Below are 24883 nucleotides of genomic sequence, written 5' to 3'. Positions count from 1 at the left end.
AAAGCCTATGGTATGTTAGCCTTTATAGGAAGGGGTATAGAATATAAGAGCTGGAGTCTAATGTTGCAGTTGTACAGAACATTGGTTCGGCCGCATTTGGAGTACTGCGTCCAGTTCTGGTCACCTTCTAGGATGTTGCCTGGTATGGAAGGACTGGCGTATGAGGAAAGATTGAAGAAATTGGGGCTCTTTTCCCTTGAAAGACGCTGACTGAGGGGGGATCTAATAGAGGTATATAAGATTATGACACCAAGATTGGGGGAAAGGCAAATTGTGCGGAGGGTGTGGAGAGTCTGCAGAAGGATCTAGATAGGCTGGGCAAATGGGCCAGGAAATGGCAAATGGAATTTAATGTTGGCAAGTGTGAGGTGGTCCACTTTGGTAGGAAGAATGATAGGAAGGACTATTACTTACGTGGCGAAAAACTGCAGCAGGCGACGGTGCAGAGGGACCTCGGGGTCCTTGAGCATGAGTCGCAAAAACCCAGCCTGCAGGTGCAGCAGGTGGTCAGGAAGGCGAATGGGATGCTGGCCTTCATAGCGAGGGGGATTGAATATAAAAGTAGGGAGGTCTTGCTGCAGCTGTATAGGGCATTGGTGAGGCCGCAGCTGGAGTACTGTGTGCAGTTTTGGGCGCCGCACCTGCGCAAGGATATTTTGGCCCTGGAGGGAGTGCAGAGGTGGTTTACTAGGCTGATACCGGAGTTGAGGGGGTTGAGCTATGAGGAGAGGCTGAATAAACTAGGCTTGTACTCGTTAGAGTTTAGAAGAATGAGGGGAGATCTCATTGAGACGTATAAGATGATGAATGGGATGGATAGGATAGAGGTGGAGAGACTCTTCCCGCTCAAAAAAGACAGTAGGACTAGGGGGCACAGCCTCAAGATAAAGGGGGGGCGGTTTAGAACGGAGTTGAGGAGGAACTTCTTCACTCAAAGGGTGGTGAATCTCTGGAATTCTCTGCCCGTTGAAGTGGTGGAGGCTGCCTCGCTAAATATTTTTAAGAAGCGGGTTGATGGGTTCTTGATAAGAGAGGGGATTAAGGCTTATGGGGAGAGGGCGGGAAAGTGGAACTGAGCCACGACAGATCAGCCATGATCTTACTGAATGGCGGGGCAGGCTCGAAGGGCTAGATGGCCTACTCCTGCTCCTATTTCTTATGTTCTTAAGATTATGAAGGGTATAGATAGAGTAAACAGAGGTAAGCTACTTCCTATGATAGAGACACGTAGGACAAGGGGCCATGGACTTAAGGTGAGGGGGGAGAGGTACAACACAGATATTAGAGGAAGGGTAGTGGGGGTATGGAATGCTCTGCCAAGTAGGGTGGTGGAGGCAAACACGCTAGAGTCCTTTAAGAGTAACTTAGGCACATGACTGAGTTGGAGATGGGTGGATATAGGAGATCCTTTTAAATAAGGGTCATTAGCATTGGGGCGTCCCTGGTAACGTAAATAGGTATAGTATGATAATAATGTTTTTTCTCTTTTCATTCACAGGTTTTAAGTTGGTCCACCTCGTGTCCAACGAGGGGCATACACACGATGGGTCGTACTGGGGCTGCTCTTGGTTGTTCGAGATTGGCCTAGTGCTTCATGTCGTTAATGTGTGCCTAAACTGGACAAGATACTGGGCAAGACGACAGCTCAGTGACTATCGCTGATTGCTGTGCAGAGACATGGATTTGGGCCGGTGTCTGTGGGAGTTTGCGCATTCTCCCCGTGCTTGCGTGGGTTTTCTCTGGGTGCTCCGGTTTCCTCCCACACCCCAAAGATGTGCTGTTAGGCTGACTGGCAGGAATAAATTGTCCCTAAATCAGTTTCCCTCAATCTGGATGGCCATAAAACATTAGACAGGGGTCGTGGGTAGAGGGGTGGACTGGTGGTGTTGAGATGGCGGCGCGGGCTCGTTGGGCCGAAGGGCCTGTTTCCCGGGCTGATGTTTGTTCTTTGTTCTTTCGTTCTGGTCACCTCATTATAAGAAGGATGTGGAAGCATTGGAGAGAGTGCAGAGGAGATTTACCAGGATGCTGCCTGGTTTGGAGGGTAGGTCTTATGAGGAAAGGATGAGGGAGCTGGGGCTTTTCTCTTTGGATCGGAGGAGGATGAGAGGTTTATAAGATGACAAGGGGGATTGATAGAGTGGACATGCAGAGTCTATTTCCTCGGGTGGATGTAGCCGTTGCTAGGGGGCATAAGGTTCATGGTGGGAGATATAGGAGGGATGTCCGAGGTAGATTCTTCACTCAGAGTGGGTCAGGTGTGGAATAGACTGCCTGCTGTGATAGTGGAGTCAGACACTTTAGGAACTTTCAAGCAGTTATTGGATAGGCAGATGGAGCACACCAGAATTGCAGGGAGGGGATAGCTTGATCTTGGGATTGGACATAGCTCGGCACAACATTGAGGGCCAAAGGGCCTGTACTGTGCTGTTCTGTTCTATGTTTCTATGTTAAGGGAAGTACAGAGGTGTTCACTAGGAAGTTCCCAGGTGTGGAAGGTCTGCCATATGGGGAAAGACAGGACAGATTTGGTTTGTACTCCTTGGAGTTCAGATGATATGATTGAGAAAAATAAGATTCTTAGGGGTTAGACAGGGTAAACGTTGGGAGGATGTTTTCACTCATCTGAAAGCATAGGACCACAAAGCATAGTCACTCATTTAATATGGATTTCAGGAGGAATTTCTTCCCTCATAGATTGATGAATCTTTGGAATTCTTTACCCCAGGAAGCTGTGGAAGACAAGGTCTTGAACATTCTGAAGGCTGATTGATAGGTTTGTAATTAGTAGGACAATTAAGAGTTACTGAGGAAAGTGGATTTACTGAAGGTGAGTTTGCCACCACGGCGATGGTAAAGTGGGGCGTAAAGCACTTAGCGTGATTGGCTCCAGTTCTCACGACCGGCGCCATTTTATGAGCGCTCGATTTCTGGAGCGATCAGCTTCTCACCGGAAATAGGCAAGAGGCAGGTTAAGATATGCAAAGTTATTTTAATGCTGTTTAACATCTGCTTAGTGAACCCGGCACTCAATCGTCCGAGCTTGTCCCTTTATGACCTCACCGGGAAAGGTTCTCGCTGGCGAGAAATAGACATGAATGGGGAAATAGACATGAACTTGGCCTCACTGGTGGAACCGGAGACCACTGAGGCCCTCTGGTGAGGCCAAGGGCAAGGGGGGAGTGCCCCTTGGGCAGTGCCAGAGTGGCAGTGCCACTGTACCACCTGGACAATGTCCATTAGGCTGTGCAAGGGGGTGGGGCTAAATTCGGGGTGGGGTTAATGGGGGAGGGGTCCACTGCCCTCTGCAGCGATTGGTAGGGGGGAGGACAGTGGGGAGCAATTGGTGGGAAGGGTTGTCCACAATCAGTGGGGGGAGGGCAGCGGGGCTACAGCTGATGGGGCATGGAGGGGGTCTGCGATCAGTCTGGGTGGCTCTGGGGGTTGGGGGGGGGGGGGGGGGTGGTGTCCAGCAGGGGTTATATCTCGAGCCTCAGGCCCCCACAATTGCAGGAGAGGAGCTCTCTCTTTCTGTCAGATCCCTGCTACTGCTCATGCGCATGTGCAGCATCAGAGGCCTGCACACGCACACTACCTCCCCCTGGAGGTTTTTGGGCACAATAAGTCCCATCCACAAGCTTCTGCAGCAAGTATTAGGCTCACTCAGAATTTTGCAGGGAGAGTGCATATGGGGAGGGAGGGGGAAATGGGGAGGGGCGGAAGTGGGTGCTGAAAACACGTCCAAAGACGGATCTAAAATTCTCTCAGTTTCAAGTCCACCCAATATTTAGGAAACAAAAAGGTAAATTCACCCCCAATGAGTGTTACATCAGCCATGATCTTACTAAATGACGGAGGAGGCTCAAAGGGCTGAATGGCCTTTTCCTGCTCCTATTTCTTAGGTTCTTATCAATGTGCTAGTGGACATTTCAAATAGCACTCATTCATCATCAGGTGAGAGTTTGAATTCACCTTCAGCTGATAATGAACATCTCTACTTCCTGAGTTCTACATAACAGGGTTAGGGGCAAGTTTTTCACTCAGAAAGTGAGTGAGTGGAATCGGCTGCCGTCGGGGGTGGTAGAGGCGAACTCACTGGGGTCCTTTAAAAGACTTCTGGATGAGTATATGGGATCTAATGGGATTGGGAGTTACAGATAGTTCTATGGCATAGATGTGGGAAGAATGGTAGGAAGGACTATTACTTACGTGGCGAAAAACTGCAGCAGGCGACGGTGCAGAGGGACCTCGGGGTCCTTGTGCATGAGTCGCAAAAACCCAGCCTGCAGGTGCAGCAGGTGGTCAGGAAGGCGAATGGGATGCTGGCCTTCATAGCGAGGGAGATTGAATATAAAAGTAGGGAGGTCTTGCTGCAGCTGTATAGGGCATTGGTGAGGCCGCAGCTGGAGTACTGTGTGCAGTTTTGGGCGCCGCACCTGCGCAAGGATATTTTGGCCCTGGAGGGAGTGCAGAGGAGGTTTACTAGGCTGATACCGGAGTTGAGGGGGTTGAGCTATGAGGAGAGGCTGAATAAACTAGGCTTGTACTCGTTAGAGTTTAGAAGAATGAGGGGAGATCTCATTGAGACGTATAAGATGATGAATGGGATGGATAGGATAGAGGTGGAGAGACTCTTCCCGCTCAAAAAAGACAGTAGGACTAGGGGGCACAGCCTCAAGATAAAGGGGGGGCGGTTTAGAACGGAGTTGAGGAGGAACTTCTTCACTCAAAGGGTGGTGAATCTCTGGAATTCTCTGCCCGTTAAAGTGGTGGAGGCTGCCTCGCTAAATATTTTTAAGAAGTGGGTTGATGGGTTTTTGATAAGAGAGGGGATTAAGGGTTATGGGGAGAGGGCGGGAAAGTGGAACTGAGCCACGACAGATCAGCCATGATCTTATTGAATGGCGGGGCAGGCTCGAAGGGCCAGATGGCCTACTCCTGCTCCTATTTCTTATGTTCTTATGTTCTTATGTGAACGGCGCAACTTGTGGGCCAAAGGGACTGTTTGTGCTGTAGTGTTCTATGTTTTCATGATTTATTTCAGGCGAGACAGTAACATAGTGGTAATGTCACTGAATTAGTAGATCAGCAGCTCAGGGAACACAGATTCAAATTCCATTATGGTAGCTGGAATTTAAATTTACTTAATTAGTAAATTCATTTAAATTAATAGAAAAGTATGGAATTGAAAGCTGTTTTCAGTTATGGTGACCGTGAAACCCTACCACAGATTGTCGCAAAAATCCATCTGGTTCACTAATGCCTTTTAGGGAAGGAAATCTGCCATTTTTAGTTGGTCTGGCCTGCATGGGAGTCTACATCCTCAGCAATGTGGTTGACTCTTAACTGTCCTCTGAAATGGCCCAGTGAGACATTCAGTTCGAGTGCAATTAGGGATGGGGCAGAAATGTCGGCCTTGCAGTGACACCCACATCCCATGAAAGAATAAAAACAAGTGGCAATGTCACAGTCATTAGTCATTACAAGTTGGCAGGTCAAACGCTTGTGTACATGAGTGAGACACCCATTTTCAAAATTAAACCATGACTAAATATGTAAACAACTAAAAAATTAATAAAACTAGAAATTAAAAAATATACATACCATTACTAGCAAGAAGAAACAAATCTTTTAAAGTGCTTACTTCTGCAAATGATAAAAATAATAATGTTCAGTGTAACATATTTAAAATTAACTGAAATAATGTCATCAAATAGCTATTAAATAATAAATCAACATAAGTTCTTGACTGACACAAATGCACTACATTATTGTCTTATTTTATATAATCAAAAAGTAGTTCCCTTACATAACAAAAATAAAAAAATTGTACAAATTGCCATCAACACTAAACTTTTTACCAAACACTTATGCACTCAAATATATCTCTAATTCAAAACAGTGAGTTCCAGATGAACACCCCAGCTTGGAGACATGCCCATGTGATCCAGTTGCCATGGGGCGAGTACCTCAAACAGAAACCCATTGAAGTGTTGTAAGTTTTAACATTTTGACATCTTTTTCATAGTATTTCACAAACAAAACAGCTGCTGTTTGAAGTGTGCAGGCAAGAAGCAGGGAACCAGGTCGACTTTTATACTACTGACCAAGCATTGTGCTGTTTCATGTATTTGTTCACAGTATGTGGGCACGCCAGCTAGACCAGCATTTATCGCCCATCTCAAATTACTCTTGAAAAAGCAAAAGTGAACTGTTTCTTGAACTATTGAAGTCCATGTGGTGTAGGTGCACCCACTTTGCTGTTAGGAGTAAATTCCAGGATTCTGAACTAGTGACAGTGAAGAAACAACAAAATAGTCACAAGTCAAGATAGTGTGGGGCTTGGAGGGGGACCTAAAGGTTGTGGTGCTTCCAAGCATCTGCTGCCCTTATCCTTCAAAGTGGTAGAGGTCATGGGCTTGGAAGTTGCTGTTGAAGGAACCCTGGTAACTTCTTGCAGTGAGGTACTCACCATAGAATTCCCAGTCTCTGACCTGCTCTTTTAGCTGCAATATTTATATGACTGGTCCAGTTCAGTATCTGGTCAATAGTAACTCCCTGTTGAGAGTTTGGATTTTGTTCAGAAGGGAACAGAACAAACAAAATTCAAAAATTTGAGGAATACCTCCACAAGGTGTACCTTATAAATTATCAATTAGATTCAGTAAACTCAGACAGGAAGTGGAACAATTGTCTCCGGACACAAGGTTTCAAGCTGACAACCAAGGAGAAATGATGCTGCGGGGGCACTGGGTGTGAGGGTGGGATGGTTCCTGTAATGCTACATATCTGCTGGGAAGGCGGCGCACGGTGGAAGGATTTTGAAGGCATTTGTCGTATTAACTAAAAAATTAAGCAAAAAACTTGTCCTTCTGTCAATCGCTCAGAAATTCTCTGTTAAATTGGCAGTTTCTACAGGGATTGCAATTAAATTAATGACAATTAATTGCAACAAGTGCAAAAATAGAACTGTAGACCATCAAATGACTGTTCAATTCCTTTTATAGTTAAAGATAGCTTTAACCATTAAAAACCTTCTTTTTCCCGATTATGCAAACTCTGTCTCACTGAAATAAATAATATCCATTTAACTACATTCCATTTTCTATTTGTAGTGAAGTGTTCATCACACTTCAAAAGATGATTGTTTTGTAAAAGTCCAATAATGTGATGGAGCTGAGGTTATATCACAGAGTATTGATAATCTAGAATCCTTAAATGAAATGTTCATTTCAATTCTCTATATCAGTTGCTCACATGTTACACTGTGACTCCTCCTAGTCTCAGTTTACACACATGTATAAACATTTGAAGTAAACATTTGGTTAAATAATTTAAAAGGTTTGAATGGAGCGTCGATGACTAGAGCATCACGTTTCTACCTCAGTTCTGAAGAAGTTTTATTGGACTTAAAATGTTAACTCTGCTTCTCTCTCCAGACTTGAGTTTTCCAGCAGTTTCTGTTTTTATTTCAGTTTCCAACATCCTCAGTATTCTGCTTTTATTAAAATAGAGCTTGGTTTATCCACGTTTAAAAATGTGAACAGTTTAATCTTCGTAAAGTCACCAACAATGATTGCTGGCACAGAACCAAGAGGGTATAACCTTCTAAAAATGGATTATAGGCATTGATAAATTTTCTATCAAACACTTTCAAAAGTTTCCAAGTATCTTTACAGCTAGACAGAACAGTGGATTTGCACAAGCTGCTGACTGTCTCACTGTCACACAGGGTAGTTTGTCTTTTGACATTAATACTGTATTTCAGAATGCCTTGTCTCACAACTTGATTCAAGTGCATAATAATAATAATAAAAATAGAAGGGAAGGCTGCTAAAGTGGAGTATTTATTTAACAATGCAGATCTGGGATTTTGTTGATACCCAGGGAAAGGATATATCACTTTAGGGCCATCATCAAAAATTTACCATTTGAATGGCTTGTCCAGATGAAGTTCCAAAGTATGTTGACTTCAGTTTATTTGGGCATCTGGCTGGTTTAATAATTCCATGGAAAATTTACCACGTGGATAACAAACACTTTTAAAAAGTAACATAGTTTCAAATGCTGAGGCATAGAAAGTGCCATTTGTTTTCAATGTTTCTCTTAACTTTCCTGGGCTGACGACAATGTGGAACTCTGACTAGAAATAAATTTAACTAAATTGCTTGGAAGACCACAACTCAAAGTAAATCCATTCACAATAATAAAGTTTATTTTTAAAGTTAAAGTTTAAAGTTTATTATTTATTAGTCACAAGGCTTACAGTAACACTGCAAGGAAGTTACTGTGAAATTTCCCTAGTCGCCACACTCTGGTGCCTGTTCAGGTCAATGCACCCTAACCACCATGTCTTTCAGACTGAATGGGGATAGTTATACAACGAGAGTTTTACGGCACTGAAAGAGGTCCTTGGGCCCATGGCTGGCCATCAAGCATTTATCTATTCTGATCCCATTTTTCAGCTTTTGATCGATAGCCTTGTATGTTATGGATAATTTTCCTTCTCTGCCACGAACAAAAACATACAGTATACAGCACATGCATCTTTGATACCACCCTTGCAAGCCTTTTTTTACACACCCTCCAATTGTTCAAGATGTTTCTTAGAACACAGTTTGCAGTTTTTATTGTTATAGTTTGGTCCAATCTGTTATGCCATGGCATGCGTCTATACTATTAAAAAAACTTGAAGCACACTTCCTATCTTCTCCCGCTTCTTCCCTTACTGGCAACTTCATTTTTAACATCCCCCCCGCCATCCTCTCATCTTTTTAACCCCTCCCTGTTTCCCTTGCTTTTACACAGTAAAAAGTCTCACAACACCAGGTTAAAGTCCATTTAACCTGGTGTTGTGAGACTTCTTACTGTGTTTACCCCAGTCCAACGCTGGCATCTCCACATCATCCCCTGCTTTTCCCTTGGGTTTTGCGCCCTTTTAGAGTTTTCACTTTTTGTGCAGGTGCATGGAACCTATGTCTTCAGCTCTAAGTCCCGTTGGTCATGTGTATGGTCCTGACAAACATAAAAAATTTAAACCATGTGCATGTGGCTTTTTCCCAGCCCACACGAGCAGCAGACCCAAAATTTATCAGGTCTTGGAGATGCCAACCACACAGCTGAAGACAAAAGTTAGTTTTAGTTTAATTACATGAATTTTGAATCAAATAACTTTTCCCAGCGCACAGGGGGTTGGGGGGGGGGGGGGCTTCATGGGAACTACTGGTGGAGTTTAACCAAGGTTCAATATAGGTTTAGCACTATTTTCAGTTCTATTCCTCTAGAAATAGACTTTTTTATGGCTTTGCTAACCTTTGGCACAACTTTAAGTGTCTGATGTATTTGTACTCTGAGATCCCTTTGTTGCTTTACTCCATCGAAACTTGCACCTTCCGATAAGAGAAATCCCTATTCTTCCTAACAACATTCATTACTTCTACCTGTGCTGAACTTCATTTGCTTTTTATTTGTCCGTTTTGCCAGTTCATTAATATCCTCCTGCAATTTGTTACAGTCCTCCTAATTATTGACTATCTTGCCTCCAAACCTGCTCCCTGCAATTTGGTATTATTTGTAAACAGAGGAATGGTATTTTTGATTCCAAAGTCCAAATCATTAATGCAATTTATTATATTAAATCTTAACTGTACATTTGTTGACATTTCTGCTATGTTTTACAATATGTATCTCATATTGCACAATGCTCCTAATCTCATCCAATAATATGTACTTGACAAATCATGGTAAGAAGTCTCACAACACCAGGTTTAAGTCCAACAGGTTTATCTGGAATCACGAGCTTTCGGAGCGCAGTTCCTTCCTCAGGCGATGAGTATTATAATTGCTACAGTTATAAAAGCATTACACTTCAGAAAATTCATTTAGTTTGTTCATAATGTGATTAAACATGTTTTAATATGCAATTTTGATGAATTTGCTATTAGCTGCCTTAAACTGGTGTTAAAGAACAAAGAACAAAGAACAAAGAACAACCCAGCACGGGAAACAGGCCCTTCGGCCCAACGAGCCCGCGCCGCCGCATCGCCCTACACCTATTCCACCCTGCATGTCTACGAATGGGACCCTACTCAGTCAGATTCAGGGAAGAAATAGTGTCAATTTGGTGGAAACCAATTAGCCTAAGAGCACATCTTTGGGGTGTGGGAGGAAACCGGAGCGCCCGGAGGAAACCCACGCAACCACAGGGAGAATGCGCAAACTCCCACAGACACAGGCCCAAATCCATGTATCTGCACAGCTAGCAGTGCTAGTCACTGAGCTGTTGCGGTGCCCGTCTATCGGTCCAGGATCAAGCACACACACCGACATGAAGTACTAGGCCACTCCTGGACTTCCAAGAGCAGCCCACGCACAACCTGCCGTGTGCATGCCCCTCGCTTGACACGAGGTGGACCTCCACCTGTGGAATAAAGACAAAACATATTAGTTATACAGCCTGCCCTTCCGGTGTCTCCCGAGGTTTACCCTATTTAATAGCCCCTACCATATCCCTCCATTCCCATTTCACTCATATGCCTATCTAACTGCATCTTAAACGAGTCCAACGTGCCTGCCTCCACCATCCTACTCGGTAGCGCATTCCAGACCCCCACAACTCTCTGTGTAAAGAACCTTCCTCTTACCTCCAAATTATACCTCCCCCCCCTCACCCTTAATTGATGACCTCTTGTGTTCGTACCCAGTCTAGGGAGCAGTCTCTCACTATTAACTCTATCTATTCCCTTCAGTATCTTATATACCTCTATCATGTCCCCTCTCAATCTCCTTCTTTCCAAGGAGAATAGCCCCAGTCTCTTCAGTCTCTCCTCGTAACCCAGTCCCCCCATGCCAGGCAACATCCTGGTAAACCTCCTCTGCACCCTTTCCAGAGACTCCACGTCCTTCCGGTAATAAGGTGACCAGAACTGGACGCAGTACTCCAAATGCGGTCTAACCAACGTTCTGTATAACTGAAGCATTAGACGGCAGCTTTTATACTCTAAGCCCCTTCCTATAAAGGCTAACATCCCATAAGCCTTCCTAACAACGTTCTCCACTTGTGACACAACCTTCATGGATTTGTGGACCTGCACTCCCAGGTCTCTCTGTACATCTATACTCCTAATCGGCCTACCTTTTATCACATAACTCCTCTCTGCATTATTCCTTCCAAAATGCATCACCTCGCATTTGTCAGGATTAAATGCCATCTGCCACCTATCTGCCCACTGCACCAACCTATCTATATCCTGTTGTATCACCTGACAATCCAGCTCTGTACCCGCCAACCCTGCCATCTTGGTGTCATCAGCAAACTTGCTGATCACACCACCTACTCCCTCTTCTAAGTCATTTATGTAGACTACAAAGAGGAGAGGTCCCAGTACCGAGCCCTGCGGCACACCACTGGTCACTGGCCTCCAGCCCGACAAGGTACCCTCCACAACTACCCTCTGTCTCCTATTTCCCAACCAGTTCTCAATCCACCTAACTACCTGGCCTCGTATCCCATGCGCCTTAACCTTTTCTACCAGCCTACCGTGAGGGACTTTGTCAAACGCCTTACTGAAATCCATGTAGATGACATCAACGGCTCTCCCATCGTCAACCGTTTTTGTCACCTCCTCAAAGAATTCCACCAGATTCGTAAGGCAAGACCTCCCTCTAACAAAGCCATGTTGCGTATCCCTAATCAGATCGCAACGCTCCAAATGCTCATACATCCTACCCCTAAGTATTTTTTCCATTAACTTCCCTACCACCGACGTCAAACTCACTGGCCTATAATTCCCAGGGTTATCCCTACTACCTTTTTTGAACAACGGGACCACATTTGCTACCCTCCAGTCTTCTGGGACCTCACCTGTGTCCAAAGAAGAGACAAAGATGTGCGCCAGAGGCCCAGCAATTTCATCTTTCGCCTCCCTAAGCAGCCTGGGATAAATACCATCAGGCCCCGGAGCTTTATCCGTCCTTACGCTACCTAAAAGCCCTAGCACTTCCTCTCTCGTAATAACTATATCCTGCAACTGAACCTCCGCTCCCTCCAAGAGACCGCACGATTCCGAACCCCTCTCCTTCGTGAATACCGACGCAAAGTATTCATTCAGGAGCTCCCCCATTCCCTCCGACTCAATACACAACTTTCCACTCTTGTCCCTAAGAGGACCAATTTTCCCTCTAACTACTCTCTTGCCTCTAATATAGGAATAAAATGCCTTAGGATTATCCTTAATCCTACCGGCCAAAGCCATCTCATGCCCTCTCTTCGCCCTTCTAATTCCCCTTTTTAGCTCCCTCCTACTCTCTCTATATTCCTCCAGCGCACACTCCGTACCCATTTGTTTTGACCTATCATACGCCTCCCTCTTCTTCCTAACCAAGTCTTCAATATCCCCCGTAATCCACGGCTCTCTAATCCTACCTTTCCCATCCTTTCGCTTAACCGGAACAAACCTCCCCTGCAACCATTTCATTTTGTCCCTAAAAGCCTCCCACTTGCCAACCGTGGACTTGCCAGCTAACAGTCCCTCCCAGTCAGTTTGCTGCAGCTCCCTCCTAATCCTGCCATAGCTCGCCTTTCCCCAGTTCAGCACACTCCCGCTTGGACGGCACTCGTCCCTTTCCATTTTTATCCTAAAGTAGACGGACTTGTGGTCACTGTTCGCCACATGTTCGCCTACCTCTACCTCACCCACCTGCCCTGGCTCGTTTCCCAACACTAAATCCAGTATAGCCCCTCCCCTAGTCGGGCAAGTTACATACTGTTCTAGCGACCCTTCCATAACACATTTCACAAACTCCTCTCCCTCCGTACCCCCAGCTCTAGGCCCCCTCCAATTCACTCTGGGAAAATTAAAATCACCCACTACAACCACTCTATTCTTTCTGCACCTGTCCAAAATGCCCCTGCAAATTCCCTCCTCCACTGACTTTGGGCTGTTGGGTGGCCTATAGTACACCCCTAGCAGTGTGATCTCTCCCTTTTTATTCCTCAACTCCACCCACAGCGACTCAATCCCTATCTCTTCCATATCGCCCTCCCTCCGCACTACTGTGATGTTTTCCTTGACTAACAGTGCCACCCCTCCACCTCTCTTCAACCCTCCTCTGTCACACCTAAAACACCTGTACCCAGGAACATTCAGCTGCCAGTCCTGCCCTCCCCGTAACCACGTCTCCGTTACAGCCACCACATCCAACTGCCTCACAAACATCAAGGCCCTAAGCTCATCCGTTTTCCCTGCCACACTCCTAGCATTGAAACAGACACAGTTCAACCCACAAATGTCCCTCGGAACCACCTTCTCCCTTATAATTTTCCTTTCACCCGTGTTTCTCCCAGCCACCTCCCCACCCCCCCTCCCTATTAGTTTAAATCATTCCTGAACACCCCAGCTAACCTCCCTGCTAAGACACTAGTCCCCCTCCCGTTCAAATCCTCCCCACCCCTCCTGTACAGTTGCCTTTCTCTCCTAAACACCTCCCAATGATCTACATAAGTAAACCCCTCTACCCTACACCAGTCCCTCAACCATGCATTCAACTGCATGATCTCGTCATTCTTAGCCCTGCTCATACTGGGCAGCAACCCAGACAGTGCCACCCTAGAGGTCCTGCCCTTTAGTTTGGCCCCCAACTCCTTAAATTGCCTACGGACCTCTCCCCTACTCCTCCTTCCTATATCCCCCTCCCCTACATGTACTATGACCTCTGCCTGGGTCCCCTCCCCTTTCAAAATTCCCTCTACCCTTTCCATTATATCTTTTACCCCTGCTCCAGGGAGGCAGACCACCATCCTGGAGTCGCGCCCTTGCCCACAGAACCTCCTATCAATCCCTCGGACCCTCCCATCCCCTACCACTATCACCTTACCAGACCCTTTCCGTCCCTCTAAATCAGTCTCCTCTTCCTTCCTATTTTTCTGTGCCCCTGCCGACGAACCTTGGGGGGCCTCCGGGGAGGCCGGGGGACCCTGACTACTCTTCTTCTTCCTCTTTCCCCTCCTAACAGTCGTCCATCCTCCCTTCTCTTCCGCCCTTGAGACCCCCTCCTGCTCATGTTTCCCAGCCATTATCTCCTCATTCTCCCTGACTAGAAACGCATCTTCCAGCCGCCCCTCGAGTTGCCTGACCCGGGCCCTCAATCGCTGCAGTTCTAAACATTTACTGCAGATGTGTACCTTGGGGACCCGTGACACCACCAGGAACTCCCACATGTGGCACCGGACGCAACTTACATTCCTCCCTATATTCCCTGCCATGTCCCAACCTCCTGTAAGTGCCCAAGGTAGGAATCTGTCTCTCACCTTCTCTAAGCCTGCACTCGCCTAAGCCCAGCAAGCCAAAGCCCTTCTCACTCAGTTCCCACTCACTCCGCTGCCCGCTCCCGACGCTGCCCGCTCTATACTGCTACCCCTTTTTTATACCCCCCGCTCCCCCTTAACGACAATCCCCTGGCCTAACTTCCGGTACGGAAGTAAAACTACACTCTAACAAGCCCCGAGAACCGGAAGTACAGGAAAAAAGCGGTTTTCACTTTAAATCAGTCACTCACCACAGCCACAGCCACCAGGTTCAATGCTCCAGAGAACAATGAGGTGGGTCCCCGGGTGAGTATCCGATTTATACCCCCCGCTCCCCCTTAACGACTATCCCCTGGCCTAAAGTGAAATAAACCTGTGTTAAAATGACTCTCAAGATGTGGAGATGCCTGTGTTGGACAGGGGTAAAAACACAGTAGGACGTCTCACAACACCAGGTTAAAGTCCAACAGGTTTATTTGATAGTAAACGCCACAAGCGTTCAGAACACTGTTCCTTCATCAGGTGAGTGGAGAGTTCTAATCAGAAGCAGGGCATATAAAGGCACACACAGTTTACAGAATACTGATTAGAATGCGAGTCTTTACAGCTAATCTGCTATTCAAGTCTTAAAGGTGCAGACAATGTGAGCAGAGATAACATTAAGCATAGGTTAAAGAGGTGTGTATTGTCTCCAGACAGGACAGTAAGTGAGATTTTGCAAGTTCAGGCGAGTCATGGGGGTTACAGATAGTGTGACATGAATCCAAAGTCCCAGTTGAGGCTGTCCTCTTGCGTGCGGAACTTGGCTATCAATTTCTGCTCAGCGACTCTGCGCTGTCGTGTGTCGTGAAGGCCGCCTTGGAAAACGCTTATCCGAAGATCAGAGGCCAAATGCCCGTGACCGCTGAAGTGTTTGCCAACAGGAAGGGAACAGTCTTGCCTGGTGATTGTCGAGCGATGTTCATTCATCCATTGTCGTAGCGTCTGCATGGTCTCCCCAGTGTACCATGCTTCGGGACATCCTTTTCTGCAGTGTATCAAGTAGACAACGTTGGCTGAGTTGCAAGAGTATGTGCCACGTACCTGGTGGACGGTACACAGTACATACTCTTGCAACTCGGCCAACATTGTCTATCTAATACGCTGCAGGAAAGGGTGTCCCGAAGCATGGTATACTGGGGAGACCATGCAGACGCTACGACAATGGACGAATGAACATCGCTCGACCATCACCAGGCAAGACTGTTCCCTTCCTGTTGGCGAACACTTCAGCGGCCACGGTCACTTGGCCTCTGATCTTCGGGTGAACGTTCTCATTGAGACGTATAAGATGATGAATGGGATGGATAGGATAGAGGTGGAGAGACTCTTCCCGCTCAGAAAGGACAGTAGGACTAGGGGGCACAGCCTCAAGATAAAGGGGGGGGGGGGGTGGTTTAGAACGGAGTTGAGGAGGAACTTCTTCACTCAAAGGGTGGTGAATCTCTGGAATTCTCTGCCTGTTGAAGTGGTGGAGGCTGCCTCGCTAAATTTAAGACGCGGGTTGATGGGTTTTTGATGAGAGGGGATTAAGGGTTATGGGGAGAGGGCGGGAATGTGGAACTGAGACACGACAGATCAGCCATGATCTTATTGAATGGCGGGGCAGGCTCGAAGGGCTGGATGGCCTACTCCTGCTCCTATTTCTAATGTTCTTATGTTCTTACAACACACGACAGCGCAGATTCGCTGAGCAGAAATTGATAGTCAAGTTCCGCTCACAAGAGAACGGCCTCAACCGGGATTTTGGTTTCATGTCACACTTTCTGTAACCCCCATGACTTGCCTGAAATTGCAACATCTCACTTACTGTCCTGTCTGGAGACAATACACATCTCTTTAACCTATCCTTAATGCTATCTCCACTCACATTATTTGCACCTTTAAGACTTGAATAGCAGATTGTGCCTTTATATGCCCTGTTTCTGAACAGAACTCTCCACTCACCTGATGAAGGAACAGTGTTCTGAAAGCTTGTGGCATTTACTATCAAATAAACCTGTTGGACTTTAACTTGGTGTTGTGAGACTTCTTAGTGTTAAAATGGCTCTGACAGAGATTTGACAAGTAATAAAGCTCCTGGTAATAACTGCATTGCCATTTTTTCAGCGACAAATGCTGTCATGTATTAAATATAAATATTATGCATTCCCAATGCGAATCCAACAGTCCAAGAAATAGCTATGTTCAACATTACCTGTGAGATCCCTTTCCCTGAATTGTATCATTGGGAATATCATTGTGTCAGCGACCTGTTTAGCTAGTTCTGTATGAAGAGAATTTAGCTATGAAAAAAGTAAGTGATTTTATTAGTTATATTCATTGCCATTCAATAAGTCAAATTATACAAATTACACAGAATTTGCACATTTTGCAAAATAAAAGATTTATAATTTGTGGATCTCCTGATTTCACTGCTTGTACATTTACCTTCTACACTGGTTTCAAGAGTTTCTGCAAAATCAACTGACTGAGGAAGTGAAATAATCTTTCTTATTCTTTATGTTCCACACCTTGCACTTTTAAATGCAGGTGAATTTAGTAAAATAGGAAACGTAAAATCCATAAAGTGTATATCAATAGGGATTGGAAGGCTGATGTCACCCAACATTATTTGGAATTAGAACAACGGGTATTGGCACATCAGCTATTTATTCCAACTGGGAAGTGAAAAAAAAGTTGATAAATTCTGTAGCCACAACTAGGAGCTCTGGTTTTGCAGACGTTTGTGCATACAGCTTGCTACAATTGGCCAGTGATTTGTCTTGAGCAAATCAGAGGCCACTTTGAGGGACAACGTGTTGAAGCTCTGGGAGAGGAAAGAAAACAAAAACTGCCAATGAGGCAGCATCAACAGACCTCAAATTCATTTCTGCTCAAGGTGATCAACTATTAAGAAAAAAAGGATCAGCTGGACCGTGCATGAAAGAGAGGGAGAAGAGGGAAGAAGAGCAAGGGGTGGGACAGTATAGGACCCGATTGGGAGATTTGGAAGTGGGGGAAAGGGCTAGCTGGGAGGTGTATTCGGAGGATGTTTTCAGAGCACCAAGAACTAAAAACCTAACTTAATGAGTCAAGGCATCCTCACTTACATTTCCACTCCAAGCACTCATTCTCTTCCTGGTGGCTGATGACCATTAGTACACATGCTCAGAGAAAAGCACCGAGGCAAAGGCAAGAGGAGATTTCTAGCAGTCTCTTAAACCACTGCCCTGGAAAGACAGGACAAAAATGTGCTGGGGAGAAGATTTACAGGACACTGGGCAAAGAGGAAAAATATGGGACATTCCCATAAAATATGTTTCCATCTGCCTCTCATTTCAAAATCTTGTCAGGGAAAAGCCCTAATTGGTATCTGTACCAGGTGATAACTATGCTGCTTTAGTGGACAATCAACCAACATATTGGGAAAAGTATGCAAGAAAGATGCTCATGTAAAGGGGATTGCTGTAAAATACTAAAGATAAACAACATGAAACATTATAACAGTAAAAAACACAGGATACTACTTCCAAAGTAAAGAAATGCAGGATATTATTTCAGGATAAAGGAATTTTGGCTATTACTGCACAATAAGATAACACAGTATAGTCAAAGCAAACAAATTTAAATTTGGAAAAGTTAATATTGCACAAGTAATGAAAAAAAACTATCAAAAATGCAATAAACATTTAGAATAATTTACCAAGTAGGTAATACAGTCAAACACATCAGACTTTTTAAATTTTAGCTGTGTTGGTTTCTCTGAAGATCGGGATGCTTTGGTCTGACTGGCATTTTCTTGTCCTTTGACTGTGTTTTCTCACACTATGGGCAGATTGTGAAAGCGTAAATGAGCGATGAAATCAGAAACCCAATAGTAAATAAGGAGGAACTATTTCAAGTGAAGGTTACAAATTTAAAGTGATTTGCAAAAGAAAACAAAGGTAACAAGAGGAAAACTTTTTCTGCATGTTAACTTGTTCTGATCTCAAATGCACTGTCTGAAAGATTGGAGGAAACAGACTCGATTAATCTTTAAAAGGCAATTGGATATATACTTGAAGGGAAATCTTATTGGGTAAGAGGAGGGAATGGGGCTAATTTGGTAGCTTTTTCAAAGAGCCAGTGCAGCTATGATGAACTAAATAACCTCCTTCTGTCCAATATAATGCCATTATTCTACAAATAATGATATTAACTCCTTGTTGGCTTTTGTCATATTCAAAAGTTAGCAGGATTACGCCAATCAGCCTGCCAAGCCTGCTCCCCCAATACGATCATGACAGATCATCCACGTCAATGCCTTTTCCCCACACTATCCTCATATTCCCTTATGTCATTGGTCATTTCAGTTTGATTCTGATTGAAACTATTTAATGAGGGAAAAGTCTTAAATTGTGTCTGTATCAGATATAAGCCCACCTCAACCAACCTGCAGTATCTTCTTATCTTAGCTTGTAGGAAAGCCATTGAATTATGTAACATTTGTTTCCCTGGAACAGGACACCCAAAATGATAATATCAGATTAAACCCATAAATACATCTACTCACCCTTAATGAATATAATGAGCCTTTTTGACAAAAAAAAATCCCTTTTGACACATATAGTAAGCAGCAACAGCAAAGATAAATTTAAAACATTAGTGTGAGCCAAGGAAATTACCAGACCAGGAGACACTAAAACTGAAGCAGTTTTCATTTCAATCATCTCTTAATTTGTGTTATGTCAGGTGCATAAACCAGGTGCTGAAACATCCAATGCCTGATATATTGATCCAGAGAGCATCCATTTTAACAGCAATCAGAACTTTGGAGAGATTGTTTTCTGCTTCTTAACTTACGCATGTTCCTGAGAGGCAACTACAGGAAATGCTACCTTTCTGTCCATCGATGCCACCCTTTTGCACACAATACCAGTGGAGCAACTCTTCCTGTCACTTCTCCACCCCCAAAAATTATTGATTAAACAGATTTTAAAATAAATGATAATTAAAGAACAATGCTTTCACAAATAAAATATATTTAAAATCATACAATCCAGTGCATCAGAAAGCTTAGCAATTCGACAAGTTGGCGGAGGAGCTAATGAAGGGGTCTAGAATTAACTTGGAAAGCTAATTTGTCATACAAGAAAGCACTGCAAGGTGTGCTTGTCCTCGGCAACGGACATCTGTCCTATAGCTGTTTATTGATCTGGTTTCACACCATCAGCTGGGAGCAAGTGACCCACGTACGGAGCCTGGTTGTCCCAGAAACTGGATTTAATAGGGTTGAGCTTTAAGCACCACTAGTGTGTTCGAGTCCAAGGATTCTACAGAAGCACAGCAGAGCAAGAGCAGAAAGAGGTGAACATCACAGCAGGAAAAATATTTGTAACGTGACATCGCATGGGTTGTGCTGGGTTGTTCTTTGTTCTATCCCGTGACGATAAACATTTAAGTGAACCTCTTTGCAAGCTAAACTAGGCCAAGAAACGGGTATAAAAACTAAAATTAAAAATTAAAAAATGAGCTAAGTTGAATCAGAGAAATGGGAAGCATAATATTACGGAGAAATGTTAAACTTCTAAAGAATGTAAGATATAGGGACAAAAGTAGACCGTTCAGCCCACTGGGTCTGCTCCGCCATTCCACGAGATCAAACCAGCAATCGTAAAACTGCCTGTAGGGCATCCTCAAATTCCTCTATTCGACAAGATGAAAGTGTCACGTTATCAATGCGTTTCTCACGATCTGCCTGGTGTGTGGTGGGTAGGCAGACTCTGGAAACAGCAAGGTACAGCTGTTTATCACATTTGTAAATGACACTGAGGTTGCAGCATTGCAGCTTGAGCACTATGTGCTGTAGCCGTACAAACACAGTGTGAAGCGGCTTTTTAAGAATAGTTATAAGCAGCTGATGATTAGTTTCAACACTTACTGGATGGTCAATAATGAAGTCATGAAATCTATGACAAGTGAAGACTATGGCAAGGAATTCCTTTTCAATTTGGGCTTAACAAGTCTCAGTGTCAAGGAGGGCCCTAAATGCGAAGGCTACTAGTCTGTAAGTACGAGCTGGTAGGCATCTGATAGCAGTACTGGTACTCAAATATCAAAGTCTTGTAACATTGAAGGGGCTGAGAATCTCTGAACTTGCTGAATGCAACTGTACGGTGCTCCTGCCAACACCATTCGACAAGTTAATACAGAAGCTGATGAAGGGGTCTGGAATTAACTTGGAAAGGTAATTCACAATACAAGCAAGCACTGCAAGGCATCCTCAGCAATGGACATCTGTCTTATAGCTATTTATTGATCTGGTTTCACATCATTGGCTGTGAGCAAGTGACACACATGCGGCTGGTTGACCTAGAAACTGGATTTAATAAGGTTGAGCTTTAAGTTTATAGTTATGATTTTGTTGAGGACTGAAGTGTGGAACTTTAAAACAAAAAGGAGGCAATCATGTTACTGGGAGTGTACTATAGGGAGAGACAGAAGAACAGGTACGTAGACAAATATCAGAGAAGTGTAAAAATAATAGGAGATTTCAACTTCTAATTGGAATAGGTAAGGAGTTAGAGGGGGCAGAATTCTTAATACATATCCAGGGGAGCTTTTTGAGCTACATGTAGAAAGTCCTACAAGTGAGGGATGGTACTGGACCTAAGAACATAAAAACTAAGAGCGGGAGTAGGCCATTTGGTCCCTCGAGCCTGCTCCGCCATTTAATAAGCTCATGGCTGATCTTTTTGTGGACTCAGCTCCACTTACCCGCCCGCTCACTATAACCCTTAATTCCTTTACTGTTCAAAAATTTACCTATCCTTGCCTTAAAAACATTCAATGAGGTAGCCTCAACTGCTTCACTGGGCAGGGAATTCCACAGATTCACAACCCTTTTTGTGAAGAAGTTCCTCCTCAACTCAGTCCTGAACCTGCTTCCCCTTACTTTGAGGCTACGCCCCCTAGTTCTAGTTTCACCCACCAGTGGAAACAATTTCCCTGCTTCTATCTTATCTATCCCCTTCATAATCTTATCTGTTTCAATAAGATCTCCCGTCATTCTTCTGAATTCCAATGAATATAGCCCCAGTCTACTCAGTCTCTCGTCATAAGCCAATTCTCTCAACTTCGGAATCAACCTATTGAATCTCCTCTGCACCCCCTCCAGTGCCAGTATATCCTTTCTCAAGTAAGGAGACCAAAACTGTACACAGTACTCCAGGTGTGGCCTCACCAGCACCTTATACAGCTGCAACATAACCTCACTGTTTTTAAACTCCATCCCTCAAATTCCATTTGCCTTCTTAATTACCTGCTGCACCTGCAAACCAACTCCTTGAGGTCACCTTTGACCCTCTGCACTGCAGCATGTTGCAATTTTTTACCATTTAAATAATATCCCATTTTGCTGTTATTCCTACCAAAATGGATGACCTCACATTTACCAACATTGTACTCCATTTGCCAGACCCTTGCCCACTTACTTAGACTATCTATATCCCTTTGCAGACTTTCAGCATCCTCTGCACACTTTGCTCTTCCACTCATCTTAGTGTATCTGTGAATTTTGACACACTACACTTGGTCTCCAACTCCAAATCATCTATGTAATTTTAGGGAATAAAGCCAGGCAGATAGTAGAGGTGAGCCTAGGGGAGCATCTGAGTGATAGTGACCATAATTCAACAAGGTAATTACAGAAAACGTCCCAAAATGTGTAGGTTGGATGGATTAGCGAGTTAATGTGTGGGGTTTACAGAAATAGGGTGGGGAGCGGTTAAGGTGTTTTATCAGAGAGTCGGTGCACTCGATGGGCCAAATGGCACTGTAGGGATTCTATTTTTCTTTCTAACGGGCTTAAAGTCAGCTGCTTTTTATCTCCCTCCCTTTTTGGATAAGATTATTACATCGGTATCCACAGTTCCCTGAAGATGGCTACTCAGGTGGACAAGGTGGTCAAGAAGCTGTATTGCATGCTGGCCTTCATCGGTTGGGGTGTTGAGTATAGGAATTGGAAAATCACGTTGCAGATGTATAAGATTTTGGTTAGGCTGCAATTGGGGTATTGTGTACAATTCTAGTTGCCGCACTACCAGAAGAATGTTGATGCGTTGGGAAAGATGCAGAAGAGCTTTCCCAGAATAATGCGTGGTTTGGTGGAGATGGACTATGAAGAAAGGTTGAACAAACTTGGATTACTTTCGTTGGAGCATCAGAGGATGAGGGGCAATCTAATCGAGATTTACAAGATTATGACAGGCTTGGATACAGTGGACAGTCAGAGTCTTTTTCCCAGGATCAAAAGGGTCAAATACTTAGGGGCATAGGTTGAAAGTGAGTGGCAGAAAGTTTAAAAGAAACGTAAGGGGCAAGTTTTTTCACACAGAAAGTGGTGAATATCTGCAACATGCTGCTGGAGGAGTTGATGGAAGTAGATTATATAACGACGTTCAAGGGGCATCTGGATACATACATGAATAGACAGGGAACAGAGAAATATGGACCATATAATGGCAGAAATATTAGTTGAGAGAGGCATCTGTGTCGGCACAGACTTAGTCGGTCAAAGGGCCTGTTCCTGTGTTGTACTAATCTTTGCATTGGTTGTTTTTTTACCAATCGTCTAGGATGTTTCCCGAATTTAAGGATTCTTGAAAAATTGCTACCAATGCATATACTATCTCTGCACTTACTTCCTTTAATGTCCTAGGATGCAACCCAATGGGTCCAGGGACTTATCAGCCTTCAGCCCCAATAGTTTCGCTAGCACTTTTCCTCTGATTTTCTCTAGTTATTATATTTACTCCTCATCCCCCCCTACCCCCCAAACTATTGGCCACTGTTTCCTAGGGGATCTTTTACTCAGATTGTTTATTAAACCTCCCTCATTACACATTACCAACTCCAAAATACCTTGATCCCTGGTTTGATCCACAACATACTGTTCAAGTCACCCATAATTAATATACTGCCTTTTTTTTATATGTCTTTCTTGGTGGGCACAGACATAGCCAAATAGCCTCCTTCTGAGCCATAGATTTCTTAAGTTTCTGCCTTGTTTTAAATCCCTCTGTTTTACGTTTCCTCATATATGCATCAAACCATCTCTTCAATGCACCAATACTATCTGTTTCAACCCTTCCATGTGGCAACGAGTTTTATATTTGTACCACTTCCTATTAGATTGTTAGTGACCATCCCACCTATCTACCCCCTTGTTCTGTCATTCCCTCAGGTTGAAACTCTTCATATTTCAGGGAATGAATGTGTTAGTGGACTCAGAATCCAATGGCCTGGACTAATAATCTGGAGTTCAAATCCCACCATGGCATCTGGATAACTTAAATGTAATTAAATCGATTAATTCAATCCTTTATTTCAAAAAACTAATATCAGTAATGGTGACGGTGAAACTATCGGATAATTGTAAAGCCCATCTCATTCATTAATTTATACGTGAGAAGAGAGTGCTGATTGTTTGGGAAGGGGACACTCATTGATAGAAACATTGTAATGGAGAGCAATGGAGCACTGTAATATTTGATGGTTGACATGTAAACTGAGTAAGCAAGCATTGGTTGATATGTAACTAGGCAGCCTGACTCTGATTGGTCAAGGCACTGTCCTGAGGAGTGGATGAACGAATGGCTGTTGCTTATTTTATTTAGCTGAAACAGGTGCGATACGCGTACATGTTCTTTCTGTCTGTGAGGAAAAGGGCTCTATGTATGGAAATATAAAGCTTCCAGAATACACAAATACGCCACATTGACAGCCAACTGACAATCTTAAATTAGTTGCCAGCATAATTCTTAGTGCGCTGAGCATTTAGTAAAAATGTGGTCCAATCATAGAACAGCACAGAAACAGGCCTTTTGGCCCTTCTTGTCTGTGCCTTCTTGTCTGTCCCATTTTTCTGCCTAGTCCCACCGACCTGCACCTGGACCATATCCCTCCATATCCCTCTCATCCATATACCTGTTCAAGGTTTTCTTAAAAGGATAAAAGTGAGCCCGCATTTACCACTTCATCTGGCAGCTCATTCCACACTCCCACCACTGTGTGAAGAACCCTCCCCAATATTCCCTTTAAACATTTCCCCCTTCACCCTTAACCCATGTCCTCCAGTTTTTTTCTCCCCATGCCTCTGTGGAAAAAGCCTGCTTGCATTCACTCTATCAATACCCATCATAATTTTATACACCTCTATCAAATCTCCCCTCATTCTTCTAAGCTCCAGGGAATAAAGTCCTAACCGATTCAACCTTTCTCTGTAATTCAGTTTCTCAAGTCCCGGCAACATCCTTTCAAACCTTCTCTGCACTCTTTCAACCTTATTAATATCCTTCCTGTAATTAGGTGACCAAAACTGCACACAATACTCTAAATTCGGCCTCACCAATGTCTCATACAACCTCACTATAACATTCCAACTCTTATACTCAATACTTTGATTTATAAAGGCCAATGTACGAAAAGCACTCTTTACGACCCTATCTACCTGTGACGCCACTTTTAGGGAATTACGTATTTGTATTCCCAGATCCCTCTGTTCTACTGCGCTCTTCA

General features: G+C 44.2%; 1 protein-coding gene across 3 annotated transcripts in view; it reads right to left on the bottom strand.

Moving 5' to 3' along the window:
• appl2 (adaptor protein, phosphotyrosine interaction, PH domain and leucine zipper containing 2) overlaps nucleotides 1-24883 on the bottom strand; it is a 161325-nt gene that overhangs the window by 96013 nt on the left and 40429 nt on the right. For all 3 annotated transcript variants that reach the window (XM_080207115.1, XM_080207116.1, XM_080207117.1), the window contains exons 5-6: nucleotides 16542-16629; nucleotides 5605-5646 (exon numbers count right to left, since the gene is read on the bottom strand). In XM_080207115.1, coding sequence (XP_080063241.1) covers nucleotides 5605-5646; nucleotides 16542-16629 — 130 coding nt within the window. The remainder of the gene's footprint in view (nucleotides 1-5604; nucleotides 5647-16541; nucleotides 16630-24883) is intronic.

The sequence above is a fragment of the Carcharhinus amblyrhynchos genome, chromosome 19 (genome assembly GCF_965287045.1).
Source record: "Carcharhinus amblyrhynchos chromosome 19, sCarAmb.v2.hapA, whole genome shotgun sequence".
In the NCBI taxonomy this organism is placed as follows: Eukaryota; Metazoa; Chordata; class Chondrichthyes; order Carcharhiniformes; family Carcharhinidae; genus Carcharhinus; species Carcharhinus amblyrhynchos.
Note: the sequence above shows the minus strand (reverse complement) of the source record. Positions and strands in the feature narration are given on the sequence as shown.